Below are 27,997 nucleotides of genomic sequence, written 5' to 3' on the forward strand. Positions count from 1 at the left end.
TGCTGTGTCTGTGCTGTGTCTGTGCTGTGTCTGTGCTGCGTCTGCGCTGTCCGCTAGGGGCGCCGCGGCTGCGAGACGCAGCGCGCGGCGTCGCGTAGCGACCAAGGACGCGGCGAGTGCGAGGAGGAGCCGGGTCGGGTAAGAGCCGCACGTCTCTCCATTCCGTCTCCATTCCTCTCCTCCTCATCCTCCTCCTCGCACGCCTCACGCGAGGACGGGGACGATGTCCCAGTGGGTTTGTGGCCGGGGGCTTCTTCCTTGTGGCTACAGCCGGAGGCCCGGCACGACCCCTGGAGACCGCGGACCCGCGGTCTCCACTGGCGACGTCGATGATTGTCTTTGCTGTCCCTGCTGCTTTGAGGGTTGTGAAGTTGTGTTGTTGTTGGCATTGCCGGGCCATTAAGGGCAGGAGGAAAACATTGGTAGAAACCTGTTATCGATTTGCCACGTGTTAAAACAAAACATCGAGCAATAAAACCGAAGTGAGAAACCAAGGGAGCTGCCACATTGGGGTTGATGGTCATCACGGAACCTGAAATTCTCAAACTAAACTATTTTTTTTTTACCAGGTAAGGCCCACTGAGCTCTTTTTCAGAAGCGACCTGGCCACAACTTATACCTCAACGAAGTAACTTATCACGCGGAAATGCATAGCAGCCAAATACTCTAAACGCGTGTGTCTCAATGTGGAGGGGAACCCGGAGGACCCGGAGAAAAATCCACGCGGCAGGCGTCAAAGTCGGGATCAAACCCATGACCACCTGTGTACCAGGCGAGGTAGTTAATATTTCATAGCCACCGTGATGATGATGATGATGAGAGACACGCAACCTCCAAATATACAGCAGCAGGCGTCAGGGTCGGGATAAAACCCATGATCTTGTACACCAGGCGAGGAAGTTAACATCTCATAGCCACCGTGATGATGAGAGAGAGAGACGCAAACTCCAAATATACAGCAGCAGGCGTCAGGGTCGGGATCGAACCCATGACCTCCTGTACACCATGCGAGGTAGTTAACATCTCGAGACCAGAGGTCAATGGTTCGACGCCATTATCCGGCGCGGCACTTGACGCTGTGGTGGAGGCTTCTCGAGCCGCCGTGCACTGCCCCTGCTCACCCAGCAGTCACCACTTGCTACTCCGCAGTGCGTCCATTGTCGGCAATTCGCACGCGGTGGGGTTAAGTGGACGAGTTGACCAAATACCCTCGAGAGCTCACGCCAGTGGATGCTCTTCTGCCGGCAGTGGCGTGAACCGGCAATTTCAGCCCTGAACCTTTAACTGAGAAACGAGGGCAAATGTGTTCAATAAAAACCAGAGCACACACCATAACCATTGGATTTATTTACCATTACAAGACATTCATTTTATTTAATGTTGAGCTATGCTTGTGCACTGATTTCAATTAGTTCTGCAAAGCAGCTGTTTCTGCTATGATTTATACTTGGTTGTCTCTGCTGTTGTTTCTTTTTTGTTGCTTTTGCTCAGATTTCTGTTTGGCTGCTTGTTGTTCTGATTTCAATTAATTGCTTTCACTCTGACTTATATCTGCTTCATTGTTGTACAATAGAAGACCCCAGGTTACTCTTGAAAATGAGACTCATGCTGCTCTCTTGAATTCTCACCACCTGGTTAAGCAAAACTAGATAGAATGGTTAAGCAAACTCAACTTGAAACCGCTGCCTTCTCTGCATGTCTGCCCGTGTCCCTGCAGTGTCACTGTCGACGCAGGATGGGTAAGAAGGTGAAGAAGGCGGCGGAAGGTCCCCCAAAAGACGCGGTGAGTGGAGACAGTGGCTCTGCGAGGGGACGGGAGGACATCACGCAGCAAGAGGAGGAGCAGGAGGATGAAGGCTGCTGGCTAGTTGCTTGACTACTCGGCTAACTGAGGAATGTATCCGGCTTTGGTCTGTGGAAAAGATGTAATGGCTTGGTCAAGTTGATGTAGACTGTGGCACGGTCTGCTGATGTACCCGGTGACATGTATTTTTGATGTTTGATGATATTTTTTATTTATATTTTTAAAAATATTTAATCTGGAATATTCCTTGAGATGGAACTTCATATTTCCAAAGGTTTGCATACAAAATCCACATGTATAATGACATGCATTAATACAATCACACAAAAGAGAGAAAGATCCCCCATACATCCTTAATAGACTTGGGGCAAGTGCCGTTAGTGACTACTATGGAGGCCACAGTGGCATACGAGGAGGTGGGTGGCTGACATTTTTTAAAATCTGTAACTTATACCATTTGCGTTTACACAATAAATATCTCATCCAGTCAAACACACACATAAATACAGAACTAAGTGGTACACACAGCAGGTTCACGTCGAATGCACTCGCTCTGTGACGGTTGCAGACATTGAACAGATTTAAATCAGCTGGGACTGGCGGCAAGAGTTGGTGGGTCTGGGAGATGGTTCTATGCTGAAGCAGCTCTGAGCAAGAGTGTGCCTGTGTGGGTTTGGTCTCTAGGGATGATTAAACTTTTGTGCCTGTGGGACCGTGGAGCAGAGTTATTGTCGGAGTAAAACAAGAGATGTTGAGTTAAGCCATATGGGACTATTGTACATGTGAGAGTTATCTGATGTGTTCTGACAAGGGGCTGACAATCCTGTTGATGTGACAGTTTGAGCCGCTGCCCATAGAGAGCCGCAGTGTGGCCACGGTGGTGCTGATGCTGCGCTCGCCTGAGCCTGACGTCTTGGCCAAAGCTTGCGATGCTCTCCACCGCTTCGCTGACAAATGTATGTCCCCAGCACACACTCTCGCACACAATTACACTCACAAACAATTAAACACTCACACACCATCACATTCACACACCGTCACACTTGCACATGATCCCACTCATCATCACACTCACACATCTCACGGATCTCACTCATGGCATTGCACTCACGGGAAATTATGGCGATGCGTTCATACCAAACGCTGTGTGCAACACAAAATTATCTTTCGTATAATTGTTGAGAATATAAGTAACAATATATTATCATATCTGATCCTACACATAGAAAATAAAAGTATTATTTACGCATTCCATCAGCCACATAGTCCTGTGGGACTGCATAGACACTGAATGTTGAAACCAGTCCAGAGTTTAGCTTTTTCTATACCCATGCTGATGAAATTATTCACTCCCAGAAGACTGTGGCTGTGTGGAGGGACAAATATGAGAAGCAGCCGAATTATTTATTGTTTGCTTGTTTGATACTTTTATCCTGTGTCACCGATGAGTGTGCAACAATGTGTTTGTGCTGGGTTTGTGCCGTGGATATTTCTGGGCTTGTTCTGTGGCTTTTGCTGGGTCTGTGATGTCACTCTTGCTGGGTTTGTGCTGTGGCCCTTGATGCGATTTTCCCGGCTGTTTGATTGTCAGGCGAGGGAAACAGAGCGATGCTGATGGACCTTGGGGCTGTGGAGCCTTTGGCCTCTCTGCTCACACAGGACGACAAGACCGTTCGCAGGAACGCCATTGTGACCTTGGGCACGCTGGCATCAAATGGTGAGGCCATATTATTAGGGTTGTTAAATGACAACGGGTAAACTGTAACCATGGGAGGGAAGTGGCAGTGGGAGAAGGTGGGAGAGGGGGGGGGGGTAAATTTAGATTGAGATCTCGGTGTGTTAATTGCTTAGCGCCACGTGGGACGTGTCTAACAGTCATCAGTGAGCCGACCAGGGCTCCCCTCTGTTAGTCCAGCTAGCCAGGGTTTCCCTGTACACGCAAAAACAAAACATTAAACAGATGTGATTTTATATATTTTGAACTTGAAAGGAAACCTGTGTTTCTGTCTGCAGTTGCTGTGAGGAAGATCCTGTTGAATGCAGATGTCGTTTCACCTGTATTAAAGCTGCTGTCACCTGAAGGCAGGTGATACACATCCAATGTGACCCGATTGTGACCCGAGTACGAGGTCTTGCTGTCTGGAGTCATGGAGTGGCCGCTTGTCACAGAGATTCACAGTTCGAATCCAGTGTAAGTTACAAAATTAAACAGGACCGTTTAATTTTGTAAGTTACATTGTGCACAACGACACTCATATCTAGCAGACAGGGTCTCATGTCTAATATAGAGGTCTGTGCATATAAGCATCTGGCAGTTCACGTGCATTGGTTCAAGCAAGCCTTGTGTAAAAATACTTGTCTTCTTATTTATTTTCTAGGCTATAATGGGATTGGTTCTCAGGCTTATTGTGTTAGTGTACGGATAATATATTTTGTATTAGCCATGTAGTGGGCTAAAACATTTTCAGTTTTTTCGAGGTCATCGTGGCCAAAGCTGTTCATACCACCGCACCTCCTCGCCAGCTCTTTCTCCCCTCCGCCAGATCTTTCAACTGTTGCACAGTAGATGCATGACCTCAAAGATTTACCCTGCCAGTCTCCCACCATCTGGCCTTAGGTCTTCTCTTCCCTTTGGTCGCCTATTTCAGCAATCGGCCCTCCTCTGTCCTGGCAATCATATCTGCAGTACTTACTAACCATGTTCTCTTCCCAACCTTCAAGTTTCTCACCCTATTTTCGCCCCATCCTGCACACATCTACAATACTCCCCTGCCACGTTTTCTTCTGGACTTCTGCTCTGCTTATCTTGACTTGCCACGAAATTCCTAGCATGCGTCGCAGTCACCCATCCTCAGTCGTTGCCTTTCAGTTAAGGCCACTACGGTTATGGGGTAGGTATGGCTGACTTGTGATTTGCTCAGGGAAACCAAAACGATGTTTCCTTGCGTTTGTAGAGGAGGTGGTCTGCCACGAGTACGGCAGCCTTGTGCTGGCGTGCCTGGCACAGGAGTTTAATGGCAAGGCAGGTGTGGTGGCACAGGGGGGCACCGGCTGTTTGGTCCGCCTGCTCACCAGTCACGACCCTGATGTACAGAAGAACGCCGTGGAATGTCTCTCCCTGCTCGCGCAGGTCAGTCAATGAGCGTGTGTGTGCACATATATGTTCATTTGTGCAGAGCCAGTAGTGTCGTGGTCAGAGCACTGTGCTACGACGACCTCAGTTTCATTCTCGCTTACGACCAACATTGGTGGTAAATATGGGGAATGGTCCTGGACCTTCCTTAGGTCGACTCAGCCTCAAATTAGTACCTCGTGCAGGGTGTGTGTATGAATCAGCACGAGGGAGACAAAGGCTGCTCTGGTGCCAGCCTTCATAGTTTCACTCTAACAGCACTTGCCCCAGTAATCTCTTAAGGCTGGCTGGAAGGGGTATCTTTGTCTTTTGTGTTTGAATGCTAAACAATGGTAATGTGGAACTCAAATACAGCCTTATTATTTTGCTCCTTTAGCCAGGAAAGCATCACCGAGTCTCAAAACTTTTTTTCATTAATTGGTGGTATCATTTTTCAAATTTGTAAATGTTTTGACCATCAAGCTGGCACACAATGGCCTCTGCTCTTCATTGAATGACAGCATCGGATCTTTAATGTCTATAATGAAAGAAGCACACGGCACGTAGTACAGTTAACATGCCTTTATTATTAACCAGGGTGGCTTGCCAGATTCTAACCGCGAACCTCTGCTACAAGTGGTGAACGCGTTACCACTGGGCTGTGTCACCACACAATTAGACAATTTTAATTATTATCCATATCCACACCCTCCATATAAAAAATATAACTATAAATAATTTTTATTTCGTGTATATCCACGACATAAACCTTTTCGAAATATAGGCCAAGTTTAGGGTTTGAGAGATGATTGTTTTAGACAGGGATAGTTTATGTTACTGCATGGGCCAAAGTTTCTGGCCTTTCCATACAGCTCAAAAAATAAAATGATATGAACATCACAGCTATGAACGTCATGGCCAGGTGAGCAACTTAGGAATCGGTTTGTAAAAAAAAAATGTCCATCACCACACTTGTGGTGTTTGCGCTGTGCAGGACACGGAGGGGCGCCTGGCATTGCATGCTTCACATGCCGTGCCGCCTCTGCTGGACCTTCTGGCTTCGGAGTTTCCAGTCATCCAGAAACTCGCTCTGGACACACTGGTAGCGGTGGCACGCGACGGGGAGGGGCGCGGCGCCCTGCGCCAAGGGCTCGACCGCGTGGTTGGTATCCTGAGCCAGAAGGTGAGAGACCAACGTGGCCCGGGAATAGCGCTTTCACCTTTTGTTGCGTTGGTTTATAGTTCGTAACCGGCAGGCCGCCCTGGTTATTATTGCGGTTGTGTGTATTAACCATAAAACACTATGCGGAGTCTGCTTCGCTCACAGTGAACGTTAAAGATCTGCTGACGGCATTAAAAAAACTCAGCCATTGTGTGGCGGTGTCACGGTGCAATGTTTGCCAAATGAGAAAATTTACCCAGAAATCACTCAATCACACGCACAGTAGCAATCAACACTTCCTAACGGTAAACTATTGGCCACTTGCAGGCCACAAACTAAGTCACCGTGTAACACACAGCGACAGCTGCCACTGAGTGCCCTTTAAAGAGTTTGGCATGCTGTGTAATGGAAGCCGCTTATCTTAGGTAAAATTCCTCTGGGATGTCGCAGCGTGAAGGAGGGTGGCTCTGTCAAGACCAGCTCGAGATCGTGACTTTCATCGTAGCGGCTGTCCCCGCTATACGGAGCTCGAGAGAGGCCCCTCGAGAGGGCATTGTGGCCTGAGAAACCCTGGAAGAGTTAAAGTGATTTCCTGCTCAAATGAGCCTTGAGGAGGTGTTTATTTCCTGTTTAAAGCCCTGAGCCAGCGGTGGAAATTCCACATTCATATGACAGGGTCGAGTGCGTAGAACAATTAATGTTGATTTCCCCACATAGTGGTACCTATTTATATGACCTCGGAGAGAGGGATGATGGGCCGAGTCAACCTCCAACCAGGATTTCATCTCGCACCTCCCAACTGCAGGCCGCTCGCCCTGCTGCTGAGCCGCACAAAGGGGTATTTTGAAGGAAGAGGATGACTGTATGTGGCGATAATGCGAGTCATGTAGTCACGGTGGTCTCCCGCAGGAGTGGATGGATCTGCACGCACAAGCGCTGCAGGTGTTCACGCTGTGCCTGGGAGACGTGGAGACTATGAGGCAGGCGCAGGGCAGTGGCACTTTGGAGACCATGCTGAGCTTCGTGACTGCCTCCAGTCAACCTGACCTGCAGGCCCATGCCACTCGTGCCCTTGCCCATATGGCTGGTTCCGGTGAGACACAATTTAGTTTTATTCACACACACAGTTGCTGAGCACTACCCCAAAGGCCCAAAGTGTCAAGTGGCCAGCAACAAACAGCACCATACAAGTTGTAATAGGTACAGAGTTAACACGCATCTTGAATTGAGCGAATTTATTGTAACAGCTTGGGGAAACATACGATGGGAGGGAATTCCAAAGAGCAGCAGTGCGCAGGAAGAAGCAGAAAGAGAAGTGTTGTCACCTGCAGTGTGGCGGCTGAACACAGCGTGGATGAGAGGAAGTAGTCAGTGTGGTCGACCGAGTCCTCAACGTGGGTGGAGGAATCAATGAGTGAAGTTAACGGGAACCATGGTAGTAGTGATAGTAGAGTGATAAGGAGGCGACTGATTGCTGGTGAGTGACTCGAGTGAAGGGGCGAGTAGTGGATCATCTATCATCCCGTCTGCTGCTTTACTCTGAACTCTATCCGGTGCATTGAGGTAGGAATTGGGTGCTCCACTCCAGCAGCAGGGCTCCAGCTTTGGCTGGATGTGAGCTTTGTGTCGCAACAGTAGGAATTGCTCAGAGTTGAAGGAGGATTTGGCACTGAAAAGAAAACGTGTAGACATGCATAGAAGAACTTGTTTGGTGCTGCTGTGTCTATCACCTTATTATTAGTATGAGTCTATCTTAATAGAACTGTATTTGTGATGTGGGGCTGTTTGTGCTCGTTGTAGCATGTCCTTGTTCGTGTGTGCGTGCAGTGTGTCTCGCGTAGACTTAAGCATTGGCATCGGTGAGACGGACATGGCGCTGTAGTGGTTAGCAAACTGCCCGAGTTCTAATCCCGTTCACGGCCAACATCAGTGGGCAATATTTCAACTGGTCCTGGGCCTCCCCTAGGTCCACTCAGCCTTAAACGAGTTCCTGGTTTAGCGTGTTAACATATACACTGGGGAGACAAAGGCAGCTGGGCATTGCCAGTCACCCCCTCGTGTGCCGTGCCGGCCGTAATATCACTTGCCCCAACAGTCTGTGAAAGGCTATATGGGGGATGTTTGTCTTTGTCCCTTTGTGTGTGATGGTAATACGTATGCGAGCAGTTCTGCATGTTAATGTGCGGTTGTCTGGCTGTTGCAGACGAGAGCTGGGGGATTCTGCACGAGCAGGGTGTGGAGGCGGTGATGGTGGCGCTCTTGGGCTCTGCTGCCAGCGGCGATGCGGTCCGGTCGGCTGCAGCTCACGCTGTGGCTGCCATGAGCCAGCGCCAAGCTGGCGCCATCGCCATTCACAGTCACGGTGAACTTCGCTCGTCCATTCCTCCACCCGTGCTGAGGGCTCGCTCGGGCTACCAGACGGCTTTGTCTCATCCATGCTGTAGGCAACCACCGCACTGTAGGTCACAACTACACTCACTCAAGCACTAAACCACTCACTCACCCACCCACTCACTCACTGACCCACTCACTCAATAACTTACCCACTCACTCACTCAACCACTCACCTACTAACTAACTCACCCGTTAACTCTTCTATAACTACCACCATGGTTACTGTCCTCGTGAACTCCACTTGTTAATTACTCGCACTGCTCCACTTTGGAAATCCCTCCCATTGTCTATTTTCTCATTACTGTATTACCTTTCTTAATGCAAGACACGCTTTAACGGTTATTTGTTACAACTTTAATAGTGCTGTTTATTGCTCTCTGACGTTTTGGGCCTTTGGGCCTCTGCTGAGCAACTGTGTAAAAAAAATCACGCAAGTGTCTGCATCACTCTACAAGTTATTCTTTTGTCCAGAATGCAGTCTCATCAGCTGCCATGTAAACGTGAGCAGGGTGTTTTCGTGGTGCGAGGGGGCGGTAACATGGCTCAGTGTTAGCGCGATCGCCGCTTTTTGCAGAGGTTTGGAGGTTACACTGCGGGAGTATTCGCCATAAAATACTTACGCGCTGTCCACTTTAGTGGACATTCACGTGACGTTATTCGACACGAGTAGGCCATTGCATGCTAGCATCATGGACAAATTAAAAAAAAACCCCTGCAAATCACTCATGTATCACTTGATATCACACATCGTACTAACCATCACCCCTGACTGGCAGACTAATGTTTGAGATGAGATGTTGCTCATGCATTTAAGCAAGTGCCGTGTAAATGCAAAAGTGATTGTAATTCCAAGTGCTGATGGTGACACGTGATGGTGGCTCTCTACAAGGGGGCACTGCCCAGCTGGTGCGGCTCTTGTCCAGTGAGAGTGCGGACGTACGGGAGACGGCTGTGCTGGCGCTCGCTAACCTCACGAGCACCTTCCCCGACACCTGCGGGTATCGCCGGGGCACAGGAACGCATACACATGTCTATGTTGAAATGCGTGCAGGGATAGGTTAATCAAGTTTGTGGTTAATTTTGTTTAACTGGGCGCCACGGTGGCGAGATGTTAAACTCCCGCATCTGGTATGCAGGAGGTCGTGGGTTCGATCCTCACCCTGACGCCTGTATATTTGGAGTTTGCGTGTTCTCCCCGTAGTCACGTGGATTTTTCTCCGAGACCTCCAGTTTTTCCCTCCACGTTTAGAAGCATGCGTTTAGAGCATTTGGCTACTATACATTTCCATATGATAAGCCACTTCCTTGTGCTATCATTTATGGCCAGTCGCTTTTGAAAAAGAGCTATATAGCTCAGTGAACATTGCCTGCTAAAATAAAAATTGTTTAGTTTAACCTGGGTGAGAACTGACGAGACCAGAATATGGTCTCACTTGCAAAAGTGACCTAGATCATCAAAACGGAAAAAGCAATTACATAAAAACAAAGCACAGCAATGAAGCAAATATAAATCGGAGCAAAATTAACCATATTACACAAACATACATCGATATAAAATGTAATAAACTTGCTGAAACGAAGGTTGATTCAGACAAACAAGAGCTGCTTTGAATGGAGTAATATTGGTATGTGTGTGGCTTCTGTGCAGCACAGCGGCAGAAGGAGTAGAGGCTCTGCTGGGGCTGCTGGCTGCTGGGCGCTTGGCTGTACAGGCGGGCGCCAAGACAAGTCCTGCCGCCCATGCGGCTGTGGTGTTGGCAAACCTTGCCGGGCTAGAGCACCTGGTGCCTGGATTGCTGGCAAGCGGGGCTGTCGAAGCCATAGCTGCCCTTTTGTCTTCCCCAAATCCGCAATTGCAGGGCAAGGCTGCGCTGGCGCTTGCTGGCTTGATGTGCAGAGCCGAGGCTCGGGCACAGGTTGGTGGGGATGCTGCTGTCACTGCCCCGCATGTTTAGAAACGTGGAGAATGTACACACTGGGTGGCATGCCGATAGGTGGCATGTCACGGGGTGGCATGCCGAAAGGTGGCATGTCACTTAGGTGGGATTTTGCTCGATGGCTTGTCATTAGGTGACATGTTAGGTCCACTTAAAGCCAGTAAAATTTCTGGTTCAGAGTTCTTGAAGGCTCCAAAGTGAAATTGAATTCCTGCTCAAACGAGCATGGTAGCAGTACTGTGTGTGTTTGTGTTTTTATTTTCCGTGCGTCGCACAGCTACGTATAGTGGGCGGTCTTGCCCCGCTGGTTCAGATGCTCGACTCGAACACGGTGGAGATACGCCGCACGGCATGCTGGGTGGTTTTCCTCTGCGCTGCAGACGAGCCCACAGCCATGGAGATCTGCCGCCTGGGGTTTGTGCCTCGGCCCCATCACAGCAGCTCAGGGCATTGGCGGATCGAAGCGGTGCCAGTGGGGGAGGGCGGTGATGTTTTGTTGATATTTACTGGAGAAAACACAATTAATGATTATATTAATTACTGTAGGGTCACCCCTTGCTGCCTCTGGCCTAAGGCTGTGCACAATCACTTCTCTCAGGTCTTGTGCGTCGACCTCAGCCGCTCTTTGCCTCTGCTCCTGCGTGGATTGTGAGGTTTCTTTATTTATCTATCCCCGTGCGATGGAAATCCCATTTGCAAGGGTGTCCAGGGTGTCCATCGATGCACGCATAACAAACGCATAATGATGTCATGTATATGAACCTATAACTTACACAGTTTGCCTTTGTATAGTATTTTAATAAGTTAATACATACTTGATTTGAGGCTTTCGTGACTGCAGGAATCCATACTCTTTGGTTCTTTCGGTAGAGTCACGTTGATAGAAATGAAATAAAATAAAACAAATCACGACGTTTTGATCGCAACACAAGCGAACTTCATCAGGTGGGACAACCACAGCAAGAAAATGCTGAAGTCGGCGGGAGAGCTGCCTTTGACTTTACCGAAAGAACTAAAGTGACATACTTTAAACAATGCCCAGAATAGGTATATTGCTCGTTTCGAGTTTCAAGGGTATTTGTTTAGCCAGGTGAAAACTCCAGAGACCAGCATTGCATCTTAATTTCAAGAGTAACCTGGGTCACCAAAATGACAAAACAGAACATTTAAGCAAAACACAACTATACAGCGAATTCATCGCAGCAAAAAGAAGAAATTGAAAACAGTGCACGGACATAGACGATATTAAAATACATTTACAGACACAAGTGTTGTCTAGGACAGATCTTTCCTACAAGCCACTCGTTGTGGAGTCACGCGACTGAAACAGCAAAATAGATCCTGGGTGGTTGTTGCACGAGACGTAAACGGGCATGGGTAGATATCAAGTACGTGCCAAGTACCTTTTGGGCTGGGCGTCTGCGGCTTCCCCAGAGGCTTGGAGGTGCTGCAGAGGCTGAACGAGTCGGAGACGCGCAGGAGTCGCTTCAGCGAGACGGCTCTGGCGCGCGTGCTGGACAGCAACCTCCCGCTCAAGTACAGCCGCACGGGGCGGCTCTCAGCACACAACACCATCACCGATGGCTTCTATGATGCTGGCCCGGTGAGAACCCGTGCTGACCTGGCAACCGTTGTTTTGTGTGTTTTTCACACAGTTACTGGTGTTGTGGAAGGTTTACCATCATCAGCCATTATCAATCCATTGTTGGATGAACCCTTTCCCAAGCCACTGCCACATCTCGCAATTCTGCGATGCAACAAATCCATCCATCACGTGTGCATGAGCTGTGTCATCGCTCCATTTCTTAGTAGGCCATCCTCTCGGAGGCGTTTCCTTCCTTGGTTATTAGTCTTGACCACCCTCTTGTCTATCCGTGATGCATCCCACCCCAGCCCACTTGCTTTTATTAACAGTTTGGATGCTATCATTAACCTGTATATCTCTCTAATCCATGGGTTCCTCTTGCTGTCTCACTGCAATTCCAAACATGCATTGGTCCATACTTCTTTGCGCAATTTTCAGTTTTTGTTCCATATCTTCCGGTAATGCTGTGAGGTAGTTAGGAGGAAATATAACTGTTGGTACACCGCAGTTAAGTCGATCAGTGGGTTAAGATGTGGGTACCCCCACGTCTTCCAACGTGTGCGGTCAGCGTGGAAGAGCGGACTGAATGAGAGTCTGCCGGCAGTGGCAGGAGCGAGCGCTTGCAGGGCTGCTCCTGTAGCTTCACGCGGGCTGTGTGGTGTGCTTGTGTGAGCTGCGGCAGAGCGAGCACCAGGGCTCCCTGGAGGAGCTGGCGCGGACAGGGCCGAACCGAAACCGCGCAGTACTCCTCGTCAACACGGCCCCCGCTGAGCAGTACGTGATCGTTCGCACTTCTCACTCACTCACACTCACTCACATTCACACCTCACTCGCGCTCACTTGCACTCACTCACGCTCACTCACACGCACTCCTCACTCATGCTTGCTCGCTTGAACTCACTCGCTCACACTCGCTCGCACTCCTCACTCGCTTGCTCGCCTCCACTCGGCAACACGTGAGGCTGTGTGGCATTGCACACACAAAAGCTCTCAGCCTTAACCGGGCCACCAGCCAGAGGCGTAGCTAGGGGGGGGCAGGGGGGTACATATGTCCCCGGGCGCCAAGGTAAAGGGGCGCCAAAATGAGGCTTACAACTTTACATTATAACTTATTGAGGCGGGCGCGGCAGCCTGAAACTACTGCACAAATCTACACCTCAACCTAAAAGTTTATATATCCCGCCACACACAGCCTACATGTCATGTAATTACATTTTGGTACGCGGAAAATTTGAATACGGATGAGGATAAAAATGTTGGAAACTTTCTCGCGCTGATCAAACTCGTTGCTCAGTGTGACCCATTGTTAGCAAAACACGTATAGCACGCAGGAGAAAATCCGCGATCAGTTTCTTATTTGTCACCGGAAATCCAGAATGAATTTATCCACATACTTGCGTCGACTGTAAAGAACCAATTGTTGAGTGATATCAGGAAAACCAAGTACTACGGTATCTTACTTGACTCAACTCCTGATCTAGGACATCGGGAACAGCTTTCTCAGGTCGTAAGATTTGTGGATGTGGATTTTCAAACTAAAAAGTAACTTTCAAAGAATCATTTTTAGGTTATATCGAGATACATGCAAAAGATGCAGCAAGCCTAGAAAGAGTCATCGTCGAGAGACTGAAATCTGACAACATACCTCTAGCCGACTGTCGGGCACAATGTTATGACAATGCTGCTGTGATGACTGGGCATATATCCGGCCTTCAACAACGAATATGTGACAAAAATCACAGAGCATTGTTTGTCAACTGTGACAACCACAGCTTAAACTTAGCATTAGTACACTCAGCTAAACAGGATCCACTTGTCGTCACATTTTTGGAACAGTTGAAAGTATATATTTGTTTTTCTCTCGTTCAACAATTCGTTGGGAAGAGTTAAAAAAAGCTGTGCCCATCACAGTAAAGCGGGAATCTGAAACACGCTGGAGTGCACGATCAGAAGCTGGTAAAGCTATCTATGAAGGACTGGATGAACTAGTAGGGCTGCTAGACAAATTATCGGAGGACGTAACTATGACGCCTGAAACCAGAAGTGATGCAGAACAGTTACAGGTGTAACTCACTACACAAGCATGCGTATTAAATTTTAACTTCATAGTTTTATTACATTTCTGGAATGTCATTCTTGGAAAAATCGATCGTGTTCAGAAGCGCTTACAGGATCCTACTATGAATTTCAAGGAAGCAGCAACTGATCTTAAATCTTTGGAGCATGAATTTGTCAAGCTTCGTGATGATTTGAGCCAAGTTGCTGTAGAAAATGCCAAAATAAGATGCACAGCCTGGGGGATCGATGTGGACAGAAGAATTAGGCGACGTCGGAAGATGCCAGGAGAACTGGCAAGAGATGCAGGACTTTCAGCAGAAGAAGAAATTGTGCGCGTTATGAAGTGTATTTTATCGACTTCAACAGGAGATGTCAACACGGTTTTTACGACTAAATGACCTGAACACAAAATTTGGATTTCTGCTGGACGTCAAAACTCTTCTATCCGACACAGATGTCGATGCAATTCGTCGAAATTGCACAGATTTTGGAAATTTCTATGACACCGACATCAACGGCCACGAACTTTTCACAGAAATTGGAGATTGCAAAATGCTGTTCAGTAACCAGAATGAAGTTCTACCAGAAACTCCTTTGGATCTTCTTGGTTTTATTGTGTTTTATGGAGACGAAATATTTCCGAATTTGCGAATTTCACTGCAAATTTTATTAACAATAGCAGTTTCAATTGCAAGCTGTGAGCGGTCGTTCAGCAAATTGAAACTTATTTTGTCGTATTTGCGTGCTTCAATGGGACAAGATCGTCTCAGTGATCTTACTCTTCTTAGCGTTGAAAGAGAAACATTGGAAAAAACAGATTTTGATTACGTGATTGACCAGTTTGCGACAGTGAAATCAATAAAAATGTATCTTTTGTAGACTATGTCAACCAGTCTACGACAGTGACTGAGTGAGCCATGTAATATAATTTCTATAAATTTGCTTCTTTAAATACAATATTTCATTACAATTTAAATTGTTATTCCTTATTCGATGTAATAGGAAAATATGATTAAGGGGGGGGGGGGCGGGGGGGCGCCAATTTTATAATTCGTCCCCGGGCGCAAAATATCCTAGCTACGCCTCTGCCACCAGCTCAATAGAATTCGGCTGCACATGTGAGCGAGTGGGCTCACATGGCAACAGATTTGCGCACGTGTTTTTATTTTAGTTAAAGAATTTCACGTGGATAATACCAGGGAATAGAACATCTTGTTTGCAAGGGTGTCCAGGGTGTCAATTGACACATGCATAGCAAACACAATTACACACACATACAGAGACACAATACGATCACACACACATGCAAAGACACGACACGATTACACACCAATGCAAAGACATACACGCTCACAAAGACCGAGATCCTCCACTTTCGGCTTAACAGACTGTTGGGGCAAATGGTGTTAGAGAACACCTATTAAGGCACACAAGGGGTAGGTGGCCAGCACCATGTTCATTATAGGCGACATAGGGCAGGCCCCAGGAACCGGTTCAGATATGTCAGTGATCTTGGTCATAAGCGGGAATGGAACTCGGGTCGCGAGGCTCATTGTGCAATGCGCTAACCACGGTACTACCGATCACTCAAGAACAATACGATCTCTTGGTGAATTTGAATACGTCGTTGTTTGAGCTCAGCGCACTTGCTTTGGTCTATTCCGAATATGCCTCACCTGCTCCATTGCTACAATGCACAAGAGTGTCTTGTCTCTTTGCACACTCGTGCAATATTCACCCAATTCCATTTCAATGTTTCTTTAAACTCAATTGTACTTTCAACGGTTTTTTAAAGTACAGTAATTTCCTTGCAGGAAAATAATGCAAATTTTCATTATGTTTGTGTACTGTTTTCAGTTTATTCTGGAGCATGTTTGCTTTTTGCTCTGGTTTCAATTTGGGTGTATCTGCTCCGATTTATATTTAATTTATTTTGCTCGGATTTCTATTTGCCTCATTGTTATACTTTGCCTTTACGTTATTGCGTTTGACTTTTCGATAACCAAAGCGACACTTGTAAATTTGACTTTATTCCACCCTCTTTGAGTTTTGAGCAGGGTAAGCAAAATGAACTTGTAACGGAGTTTGAGCACAAGCGTGGCACTGTCGGTGCAGGCTGAACGTGGTTGATCCCCTTGTGGAGAAGCCCCCAGACCCAGGGGCAAGTGGGCGTGTGTCCTCCCTCCAGGCCAAGGGCTCCAAGACTCCCAGGTGAGCTGCACAAAGATGGTTGATTGCTGAAGCAGCACTCACTGATTCACTCCAGTCACTCGGTCACCAGTGGTCAGTCGCCTCTTTAGCGCTCTTCGATTACTTCTACCACGGTTACTGTTCCCGTGAACTTTGCTCATTGATTTCTTCAACCATATTGGGTACTCGGTCAACCAGACTTTTGTCTCATCCACGCTGTTCAACCACCATACAACAACACACTCACCCACACACTCACCCACTGACTCAGCACAGTGCAGGTCACAACACTTTTCCTTTCTGCTTCTTCCCTTGCACCGCTCTACTTTGGAATTCCCTCCTCTCACCTCTTCACCCAATCTCTTATACTAACTGTTATCTTTTCCAACTTTGGTTAGTGCTATTTGTTGCTCGCTCTTTGATGTTTTAGGGCCCTGTGCTCAGAAAATGTGTTTTTTTAAAATGCAAAGGTTGCACGATAATACGGAAATATTGTTGCGTTACCCCACCAATCGTTCAACTCTTACAGTAAGACTAAGACCAAGGGACGGAAAGAGGAAGAACGGGCGCCGGAGGAGGAGGAGGCCCCTGGGCCTGCCATGCGGATGGAAGGGGCCACCATTGAGCAGCCGCCATGGCAGCCAACCCCTGACCCCGAGCTGCGGGTGTTTGTCGAGGAGGCGATTAGAGCGGTACTACCCTTGGCCTGCCCGCGCCTGCAGGCCGCCACTCTCGCCAGGTAATCACAATTACGATAGAGCGCTTGACACGCGATAAGTGACTTACACCGCATCCCAGTGGCAGCTGTCTCTGTGCGGTACAAGGTGATAGCACCTGCAAGTGGGCATGAGTCTGTCAATAAGGGACGATTATTGCTATGTGTAATCCCAATTGAGTAATATACAGGTCAATTTTTTTATTGGGAAAAATTGGACTCTCTAATGATGTCCTGGATCTATAAGGTCCTTTACGTAACAGAGCGGCCTGCTAGATTCGAACTGTGAACCTATATAACTTCGATTTCTGTGCTCAGCTTCCTGTGCCGCGCACCCACCTTCACTTGTTGTTGCACCACGTGACACAGCCCTAGCTGATTCCTGAGCTTAATGTGATGGCGTGTGCTTGCGACGGTACGTAGGCTTGTGTCTGATAGGATGGGAGGCCCGGTGGAGCGCGACTCTCTCAGCGACTTCAGCTGGGAGCTGCACGTAAGCCAGCTCAAGAACGAGCTCCAGTCCAACCTCATCCCACTGGGCCGCATCCAGAGAGGAGTGCAGCCGCACCGAGCGCTGCTCTTCAAGGTGCAGCCCAGGGGCTCGGTGGTCGTGTGGCGGCGTGAAGACCCTCGTTTTGTGAATGAGGTTTATAACAAAGGGACTCGCAATCGGAAGGTTGCGAGTTCAAAGGAAAGTTGAGGTGGGATTGCTGTGTGGATAGATTTGGACACAAATTAAGCAGCTTTAAAATAAGTTGTTGGCATATGAGCACAGAAGTCGGAGATGAATGCTAGTGAGTGTTGTAGATGTGATTAGACAGGATGGGGTAGAGCTGATTGCCAAAGCAGGTATTGGAGGGGACTCCAATTCGGTAACCACGGGGAAGACCTAAGAGCAGATATGGTGGTGGGATGCTTGAGCGCAGACCTTGGAGGTCGCGTGTCTACTGTGCAGTAGCTGTGGGATCTGGCGGAGGGGAGAAAGTGCTTGTCGTGAGGTGTTGTGGCATCAACGGCTTTGGCCACACTGACTTCTCGATCTTGATCTGTATGCCGATGGGTTGTACACCTACACGCAGGTGGTGGCCGATCGCCTGGGTGTGCCCTGCAGCCTGGTCAGAGGCCCCTATAACCATGCCTGGAACGAGCTGCTTCTGCCGCCCGCGCCACCCCAGCCGGCAACGCCTGTGGACGGCCTCTCTCATCCTGCGTCTAACGGCCCTCTGCTATTGCCCCCTCAGCTGCACGTTGTGGACCTCATTCATAACGTAGGGGCGCTGCTCCATGCCGACAGTGCCGAGGCCTCCAATTACACGCATTTGTGAGGTCACGTCTCCCCAGCCCCAAAGAGGAATTTGAATGCACCAGTCACTGCAGCAACTATCGCGACAACCATGGGTGACGGTCTTGTTTCTCATGTTAGGGCAGATATTAGGCACCGAACAATTCACCACATTCACAGTTGATGCAGTCAGGATTTGGGGGGATGATTCGCGAATATATCTTTCATTGGCGTTTTGAATAATATAGAACATGTGGAGGTGGCAAGGTACCCAGGACACTTACATTTTTTTACGACCCAATCATTGACTGCTGTTCGTTTAAGCCAGAAGTGCCGCTTATATGTACAATTCTCAGCACTGTTATGAATGTAAGAATTTGTATTTCACGAGTTGTCACATGCCTAGCAACTCTAAGACAATGGAAACTGGCAGACTAATGCCCGCTGGCAGGCCATGGTGTTGACATTATGCAACACAGGGACAGCTGCTACTGGGAATTCCCTTTCAAAATGTTTGAGATGCGACGCAAGTCCATTATCGTGTAATTAATGCGGTCTGAGATGCCCTGGCGTGAAGGGCGTTCATCAAAACAAATCATCAATATTAATTGTACATGCCGGGAGTGTTAACTAAAGGGACATTGCCACTCAATCTCATTTTGTTAAAGTTCATACAGACAGTGGAAAATGAGGCTATGCAAGTCCCATTCTTCGGTATCAATGCAAAAGAAACGTGCACACGCGTGGACCGGTTTTGTTAAACATGTTGCCAAATTTTCTACCAATTCTCTTCGCATGTACGAGTATACATAACACAATACAAAACTGACAGTTGATGTTTTATTTGAATGTACATTATGAAACAACATTGCAGTACAATACCAAACAAACGGTACGAACCCAAAATTCTGAGTATTTACAGCTCCGCCAGAGGTGATTGTGCTGGGCAACATGAATGTATAAAAACTTACGGTGTTGCAATATTTCTGATTTTATGTCAAATTGCTGTGAAAAAAATGTAATTCTCCAGAATCTTTGCTGGACTAGCTAGTATTTTCTTCACAAAGATAAAGTACAAAAAAGCATGGCTACAATAGTGGTTGCAGTTGTATTATTGACACGACCACACGTTTATCTGATAAAGGTTTCCAGAAAATTAAGCACTCAATATTCTTACATATGCCAAAACATGAGACCCCTCTAAAAATATCTGTTCCCCAAAATTTGACTCATGACAAAACATTTTTTTATCCATTATTACAGAACTGCAACTTTAAACTTGATCAATGAATTTGTTATGATAAAAAAATTCATCTGAAAATATCCCTTGAGACGGAAAGTCCAGGGCTATCAACTGGCACGTGCATAGAAAATGCGTAATGGCACGCACACACGTGTTTAGGGGCAGGTTTAAAATTTGTCTGCACTAAATTTTTACACCAAAATTAAGTATTATCATCATCATCAATGCCTGGGTAAGGCATCTGGATTTCTGTGTGGCTCTTGTAGCACCATGACCATTACTGCAGAGGAAACCTCTGTATCAAATAGGTGTGCGTCTGTCCAGCCTGCCCCTTGCACCACGTTGAATCCTAAAGGAACGTTGGCGCCAACCGGAAGCTCAGCGCCGCATGAAGTTTTTGTCGAGCGCGGCAGCCGTGCGCTGGATGGAGTGCACCTTCCGCTTGACTCTGTCTTCTACGGAGGACGAGGCAGCGCTCTCCAGCTTCATGGCACTGGTGACGAAGCAGACGGTCACATATTATTATTACCATGCTTATTTACCCAGGAAAACCTCACTGTGGATCAGCTCTTTGTTATGAAAGGTTCTGAAGTTCAGGCAGGCATGACAATTGCTGTGTTTTTTCCAAAGTAATTTGTGGATAATTTGGAAAATTTGGATCATGACGCCAGCACATGACTTCCTCTTCCAATGACGTTGCGGGATCTTTAACGTCCGCTATAAGTGAAGCAGACAGTATGTGGTATTTTACAGTGAATTCACACAACAGAATTAAAAAGTCAGGGTGATTGATAATGCAGCACTAATTCACTGCATTAACTCGCCCACCCGAGGCCAGTCCACCACCTTAGCACTCTTCTATCACTACTACCATGGTTATTGATCTAGTGAAGTTCACCGATTGATTCCTCCACCCATTGAGGATTTGGTCTACCAGACTGTTTTGTCTCATCCACACTGTTCAACCACCATACTGCAGGTCACAACAACACACTCAACCACCATATTGCAGGTCACAACACTTCTCGCTATGCTTCTCTTGCACTGCTCTGCTTTCAAATTCCCTCCCATTGTCTCTTTTTCCAAGCTCTGATAACAGGCTTGCTTAATTAAAGAAACATTAAGACTTCTTTCTTACAACTATATGCTCAGCAACTCTTCAGTAATAAAAACGGCGGCATCTCATATTGGAACCACGAGCTTCTGCAACACGCAAAAAACGCACCACTGCTCGGCCACGTCGGCAAGCTCTGCTGTTAGCCAGCGAAACGGAAGATTTCGATGAAGGTCGCTCTTGCGTGCTAGTGGCTATGCTAAGGGGACTGAGGGACTGCGTGCACTTACTGCAGGAAGCGGCCATCGCGCTTGTCGCTGCGCTCGCGCTGGCGCTCATGCTCATCCTCCTGCCGGTATCGGTTCACGTTCGCCACCCTCTGCTCATCTCGCCACTTGGCATTCTGCATCATCTCCTCGCGCCGCTTCTCCAGCTCTTCCGCTGACAGTTTGCTGCAAGGTAGTGACACGTTTGTAAAGAACGCAGTAAAACTAAACACGTAAGTTTGATCTGGCCAAACTTCTGTCGTTAAGACTCCACATCACCTCACAGACAAACAAATTCAACTGTCACGTGTACAAGTATTTAACGACACGCCAATTATTATTGTTCCAGTCGTTTTGAAATCCTCGATTTTATTGACTTCCTGGACCTTGTCCTGATGATGCTTGGTGCAGTTTCAAGCAAATTGGTGTATATAATTGCAAAAGTTGATTGCGAGACTTGTCAGAATAACTTGAAACAGTAAAAATTGGTGTATAAATTCTTAAACACATAACAAATTGTCGGGTGGTGGTGGGTCCTTGTGGCAGAAATTTGTCGAGATCAATAAGTGGCCTAACCAAATAAACATGTTTCTAATAATAGTTAAATGCAATTAGAAGGAAAGTTTCAAAGCCTACAAGGTTCACTTGTAGGTTGGTAGCTAAAGTGTTCTTTTGATGTCGATCTGATTTGAAGTTCAGTAATTGTCCAAACCCAATGGAAATGAAGCTATTTTACTCAAGGCAGATGAGCCTCCCTGAGGCAAATGACATCCACAACAGGATATGGGACTGGAGGTAAAGAAACCCAAAGTATGCTTAACACAGCAATTAATACAACGTTTTTGGCGTTTACACTTTTTTTTATACTCCAATGGTATTTTAATGGTGAGATGATAGACCATGGAAAATGAACAAACAGGATGTTTAAGGACCTGGAGGTGTGTGCAGGTGGGCGACGCTGATAAGGGGCTGGAGGAGTTGAGGTTCTGCATTTCTTGCTCACAGACTCGGCCGCAGCGTTTCTGTCAGATACACATGCACAATGCTCAGGTTCAAATACCATGGGCTGCATTTAATGTACTAAAATCAAAGTGATGCTCAAATGGGCATTGAAGTGGTGCTCATATCCTGTTCATAGCCCCGAGCCAGTGGTGGATGTATACATTCCCATGGTGTGGGGGAGTCTATCCATAGGATCACTGCTGACTTCCCCACTAAGTGGTACTCATTTCATTTCCCTCGGAGGAATGATGGCCGGAGTCAATCTACAACCAGGATTTTAACTCACAACCTCTTCAGTGCAAACCACTCCAGCCACGGTTATTGAAATTATTTTCATTCACGGAATATTTTCAATGAGTAAAATGCTCTTCACCAAACTGCACTGACCAGCATTATAAAGTATAACCATATACTTCATAATGCTCCAACGTCCCACACAGTGGATTGACAAAAGGTGTAGAATGATGCATCCTTTACTCCTTCCAAGGTAAATAATGCAATGTAACATTCTGGGTTTGCCGACATGTGCACAACATGCGTGCCAATAAGCCATATACAATACTTCAACTTATAAACCATCTGAAAGGGACCGCCTATCAAGATGCTGATTAGCGAGCCCACCTCTGTGGGTTGGCTGCCATGTGGGACTCTGGAGGCGCCTCTTTGTGCCGCCCGTGGTGAAACTGGCGATCAGGGGAGACGGAACAACTTCTGGCTTCCCGAGACGACATAAATGTCTCTCTGTGCCGCTCACGGTGATGCTCTTTCATCTGCAATGGTGGAGTCAAGTGCAGGTCATACAATTATACAGTTAGGATTTAAATATGCTCTACATGCAACCACAACGTAGAGAAACAATGTCGCTGGGCATATACATTTTATATTCACAAACAAGTCAAAGGCAGAGGAAAGAGGAAGGTCTTAAGCTTGTACTTGAACAGCGGCAGGGAGTCAATAGCATGGATGTCTGGGGAAAATAATGTCCCAAACTGTGGACGCAGCAGAGGAAAATTGAGTGATCTTACACTGAGCGAAGGTTGACTGCGAGCTTTCATAAAGCACTGGCTACTATAACGGATTGTGTGTGGAGGGGGGGAGCATTGTGATGAGAGAAGACAGAGGGAACAGAGTGCGTGGAGGAGCAGAAGAGTTAGGGACCAGTCTATGCAGGACCGTGAAGATTTTGAGTGTAATCTAGATGTTATCTGAACAAATTATTTGATGCTGCTGCATTTGTCAGCGGTGCACAAGCACAGTTAATGAACTCACATTCGTCGATACCACTGTGGCGTTTTAGGCAATGGCCCTTTTCTGCAGGACACATTATATATTCATTTGACATTTGTCCGAGAGTCATCCATGACGGCAACGTGGTCTCATATATGGGTGTGACTGGGCTATGTGGCTGAGCTATGAGGCAGCAGAATTTTTTTATATATTTGGCGAGCTTGGTGAAGAGGAAATTGTGTAGTTTATCAGTTTTAACAAGGCAGCCTACACGAGAAGATTGTAATAAATGTTTAGTAATAAAATAAGATGCTCACCTGAAGGCCGTAATCGCCTCTCTTATACTGAGACTTTTCACCGTGGGATTCTTCTTGCGATGGTTTCTTGTGATTCCTAAAGGAGTGCAAAGTGTTATTTAATAGCAGAACGCATGGCGGTTGACGTGACACTTGCTGGGTGAAGCTGTAGGTACGGAGTTCCTGCACGAGCGCTGCCTCACCTCGATCGTGCCTCCCTGTCGCTATCGCTGCTCGACTCGTGCCGCCGCCTGTGCTTCTTCTTCTTGTTCTTTTTCTCTTTTTTCTTTTCTTTCAAAATATTCTTTTTCAGCTGCAAAACAACACCACGACAAGAAATACTTTCAAATAACTTTACCAATAAAATATTGAACATGGAGCTTTTCGTAGCCAATTATTCAAAATAAATTTTGAGTTGGGCTACATACTTATCTGGACATGCATTGTAAGACCCTCCACCACCCAATATAACCAAACAATGCAGTTGTCCAGTGTACAAGCATTTACACACCAATGGTTATTGTATTAGCTCACCGGTACGTTGAAGAACGAGTCTCATTACTAAATTTATCAATCAAATATATGGCATTTGGCTTGAGGCTGCATCAAACATCATCAGGGCAAGATCTAGGAAGTCATCACCAAACTCGCTGGATTTTGTCCTGAAGACGCTTGACGCACTTCAATCGGAATTTTGTATCTAAGCTTTACAGGTCTTACCATTTCTTTAATTTTCTTCATTTTCACAGGGTTCTGAAGGACCTCCCTCTTCTTCTGTTCTTCTTTTTTTCTGTGGAAATGGCAGAGATTATAGTTAATGATGTGCCAGTTTATCCACACTCACTGCGAAAATGTAAACGTATAAGTGTCGCTATGAAACCTATTCGTCCTGAAGCCAACGTCCACCGACACGACAACAGCTGCAATTCGCCACTAAGTGGCGGTGACATCACCACAGCAGTCGTGCCGGGCAAGGTGCACTTGAAGCCACGTGAAGTGTCGAAGGGTTGCTGGCAGGAGGTGACGAGAGACGCAGGTGTTTTGGGTTGACTGAGATGACTGGCAGATGCACCACCTGTGCCCTCTACTTTGCTCGTTGTAAGCGTTGCTCCAGTGCCCTCCATTATTGCTGAAAAGGGACTGCGTCCAAATGCCCAGTAGCGTTCTTTACGAGCCTCCTCCATAAAGGTGATATTGAAGTCCAATCAGCTCCAGATCTACCTGTACTACATCAGCCCACCTCTTCTCTAGCCCGTGCCTTGCCCATTTAGCCCCCTCTATCCAGCTAAAAAGCTGCTTAGGTATGCAGTGGCTGGACATGCAGACTACATGAGCCAGCCAATGCATCTTTGCTTGCCAGAAGAACTCACTGATGGGACTGTGTTGAGAACTGTATAGGCTCTGCGAGCTCTTCACACAATCCAGCCTTGTTAAAGCCAGGAAGGACTTTGTAAGCAAGCCAAACTGAATGTTTCAAACCAGTGCAGATGTTCCTTATGAGGGGTCCAGGTTTCGCAAGCATAGAAAAGAGCGTTGTATGGCATGACAGGCCAGGTAGCTTCCACACAATGTTATACGTGGCTTTACCGAAAGACCCAAAGAATATTAATTCCTGCAGTCACGAAAGCTTTAAGTCAATAGTTATACAGCTAATCACACACGCTCTTACCCTGTCATTACTCGTATGGGGAAACATCGTAATATAGAAACAAGAACCAATGTATAAAATGCCGGTATATGTGGTTGGTATTCTAACAAGTGCCGGTATGGCCTGCCGTCGTATACCTGCCCTATCGGCCACTGCCCATGCCTTTACATGGTTTACCCATCCTATGAAATTACAGGGCAGCAGCGTGACACAGTGGTAACACTTGTAACATTTGTGCCACAACAACAAATAGTTGGGTTAGATATCCCCTTGTTATGCATGGGTTTCCTCCCACAGCTAAAAACATTCATTGGCCAAACATCCCAATGTAGCAGGTCAATCCTGAATAAAGAATCTCTGACTCAGTGCAGATTTCCTGGATAAAAAAACGGATTAGCATTATTACATGCATTAATATTCCCACTTGTTGGACATCATACTGGCCAGGATTTACAATTTACCTGATGAGAAAGAGTGGGTCCTCCCGGATTTTGGCAGCCATGTCATTGGCAGAAAGGGGCGTGGTGGTGGCCGCGAAGATGGATCCAGTCGGGAGCCCCGTGCTGGTTGGGCCAGGAGGCTCCTCCATGAGCTTGTCACTGGCGTATTTGTCAATGGGCTTTCCCAGCAGGTACTCCTCGCGATTGACGAGGCTTCCAGGACCCTGGTACATCCAGTCCAGACGCGTGTCCTTCTTCCTGTTGGGTCACACATGACCGTGTTAACGCATTAAAATTCGGAGGCATTGGTATCTGTCAAAAGAACGGAAGAGCACATACACGCGAAGCTTCCTACAATACGGGGAATTCCTCTGCGCTCTCACTAATCTTCTATCAGAATGTTTTCAGAACCTTTCGACTGGAGGAATCCGATGTGCTATGAAGCTGTTTTTCACAAATGTCCAGTCGAGCGGTGGGTAGAGAATAAACAGCATTAAATTATGCAAAATATCATCACCAAATGCATGGCTACAGGTCCTATGTTGAGGTTTACAGTGGTCAAGTCACGTCTGTGGGAGGGGACGCGGTATGGTTGGAGTTGGCGTGTGGGCAACCCGCACGTTATGACGCCGCCCTGCTCGGCGTGACGCTGGATGTCCTCCCGGGATCGCTCCTCCGCCAGCTCCTTCTGAAGCTCGTCGATCTTCTTCTGCTCGGCCTCATGCTTCTGCTCAGCCTTCCACACACGCTCGATATTCCGCAGTGTCTGTGGGTGCCAGCTCTTCTTTAGATTCTGAAAGCAGCAGACACAAGACACTGCATTTTAGCTACGCTGTGGATTACTAAAGGCAGATTGTAAGGATAGGGTTGTAGGGGGTTGATGCGTTGGGTCACACATTACCGTTGATGTGTTGTTGTTCTCTTGATTGTGTACGCGCACTAAATCACGTAATGATCAGAAGCAGAATCTTTAGTTCGACTGTAGGAATCCGATGAGGTCTGAAGATCTTTTCCCATAGATATCCACTACGTAGGGAATTTAAATTATGGAAAGCGACTCTGCCGGACACACTACAGTACGTAACTTAAAGTAATCGTGAGCGTCGTTGTGGAGAATTTAAGTAACAAAATAAACAAGCGGACGCTATTTAAGTAAAATATTCTCCACATTTACGGAGTGGCTGCCGGGCCTGGTCGCGAGCGGCCAGGCCTGGATCGGGCCCGGAGTAAATCGCCGCCCGGCTCACCAGATCGCCGCCTCCCATCGCGGCGGGAGAGGAGGCGAGACGCAGACGACGACGAGGAGGGAGCACGGGGAGAGGGAGACGGGGAGAGGGAGACGGGGAGAGGGAGCACGGGGAGAGGGAGACGGGGAGAGGGAGACGGGGCCCGCAGAGGAGGGAGACGCGGCGAGCCGCGACCGTCTCTGATGGCGCCTGCCTACACCGGAAACCAACTGTTCACCGCGGTCCCTGACCTCTGTGTTAAACCCCTAAACAGTTGCACTGGGAGTGTTTCACCGCGGACCCGAAGCCTACCACGTGATACTGACTCTGCATTGGGACTGGAGGAATCCGATGAGCTTTTTCCATTTAAAGCTTTCGTGACTGCAGGGATTCATCTTCTTGGTTCTTTCGGTAAAGTCACGTAGAAGGGAAGTAATAAAATAATAAAAATAAAACAATTCTCACGACGTTTCGGCCACAACGCAAGCAGCCATCCTCAGGTGAAAACCAGGTCTGTCGAGGCGACAGCGTCTGAATGACACAGCACACGTGCTTGGAGCATATATATAAGCTGGGTTGGAAGGGGGGAAAAGAGTACCTTGACAAAAGAATATGCATATCAAGAGGCATTTAGCATATTTATGGGAAATGCAGGTATTTGATTAGTACTACTCATGCCCGTGCATTATGCAGGATTAGCAGCATCAAAGGGAAGGGATATGGGAAATGCAGGTATGTGATTAGTACTACTCATGCCCGTGCATTATGCAGGATTAGCAGCATCAAAGGGAAGGGATATGGGAAATGCAGGTATGTGATTAGTACTACTTATGCCCGTGCATTATGCAGGATTAGCAGCATCAAAGGGAGGGGATAGGGGTAGCATTAATAAAGGGAAGGAGTGTTAATACATGTAGTATCGTAATTTTATAGTGAATATACAGCAGTGTGATATACATTAGGGTGGGTAGAATAATACATAATGTAATATTACAATGTATAAGGTTTAGGGTGCTTTATAGCAATACAGTATATAATTTAATGTTGGGTTTGTCTATGGCAGTATATAGTACAGTGTAGACTCGTGTAATGTAAGAGAATAAAGTTTAGATGGAAGCATATTATATATTTTTTACGACGTAGAATTGTAATGTATTACTTACTGTTTGTAACTCAGCTTATTGTATATTCACTATACAATTACGATACTATATATTACTTTGTACATTGTATTAAGCATATAAATGTTATACTATTTCTTTGAGTTTCCCCTCACTACTCACCCATTGACATATTTCGTTGCTTCCTCTTAGTATCTTTCACACGACGGTCAATGGTACAGTGTATAATAACAAA

The 27,997-nt window shown here is 47.0% G+C and overlaps 2 protein-coding genes across 4 annotated transcripts; one reads left to right on the forward strand and one right to left on the reverse strand.

Moving 5' to 3' along the window:
• The first annotated feature begins 72 nt into the window (after positions 1-72).
• On the forward strand, positions 73-19,479 carry ARMC3 (armadillo repeat containing 3). Of its 3 annotated transcripts, none has more exons than XM_061554769.1 (18): positions 73-138; positions 1,718-1,783; positions 2,643-2,760; positions 3,396-3,521; positions 3,818-3,886; positions 4,759-4,934; positions 5,911-6,099; positions 6,988-7,171; positions 8,282-8,536; positions 9,362-9,470; positions 10,121-10,388; positions 10,687-10,823; positions 11,844-12,012; positions 12,668-12,768; positions 16,168-16,263; positions 16,772-16,981; positions 17,381-17,543; positions 18,037-19,479. In XM_061554769.1, the coding sequence occupies exons 2-18, from the start codon at positions 1,736-1,738 to the stop codon at positions 18,280-18,282; spliced, it is 2,664 nt and encodes an 887-aa protein (XP_061410753.1). In that variant the 5' UTR covers positions 73-138; positions 1,718-1,735; the 3' UTR covers positions 18,283-19,479. The 3 variants fall into 3 exon arrangements, with proteins under 3 accessions (XP_061410753.1, XP_061410754.1, XP_061410755.1); XM_061554770.1 differs by having other exon boundaries at positions 12,677-12,768; XM_061554771.1 differs by having other exon boundaries at positions 74-138; positions 8,282-8,440.
• On the reverse strand, positions 19,066-26,866 carry CWC25 (CWC25 spliceosome associated protein homolog). The gene is made up of 10 exons (XM_061554772.1): positions 26,663-26,866; positions 26,036-26,208; positions 25,437-25,673; positions 24,048-24,117; positions 23,531-23,640; positions 23,349-23,424; positions 22,426-22,574; positions 21,735-21,824; positions 20,827-20,988; positions 19,066-19,975 (listed from the first exon to the last, which is right to left on the reverse strand). Exons 1-10 carry the CDS (start codon positions 26,678-26,680, stop codon positions 19,861-19,863), a joined length of 1,200 nt encoding a protein of 399 aa, XP_061410756.1. The 5' UTR covers positions 26,681-26,866; the 3' UTR covers positions 19,066-19,860.
• Between the last annotated feature and the right edge of the window lie 1,131 nt (positions 26,867-27,997).

This window comes from Lethenteron reissneri, chromosome 20 (genome assembly GCF_015708825.2).
Source record: "Lethenteron reissneri isolate LAM-NWPU_2019-01 chromosome 20, ASM1570882v1, whole genome shotgun sequence".
Classification (NCBI taxonomy): domain Eukaryota; kingdom Metazoa; phylum Chordata; class Hyperoartia; order Petromyzontiformes; family Petromyzontidae; genus Lethenteron; species Lethenteron reissneri.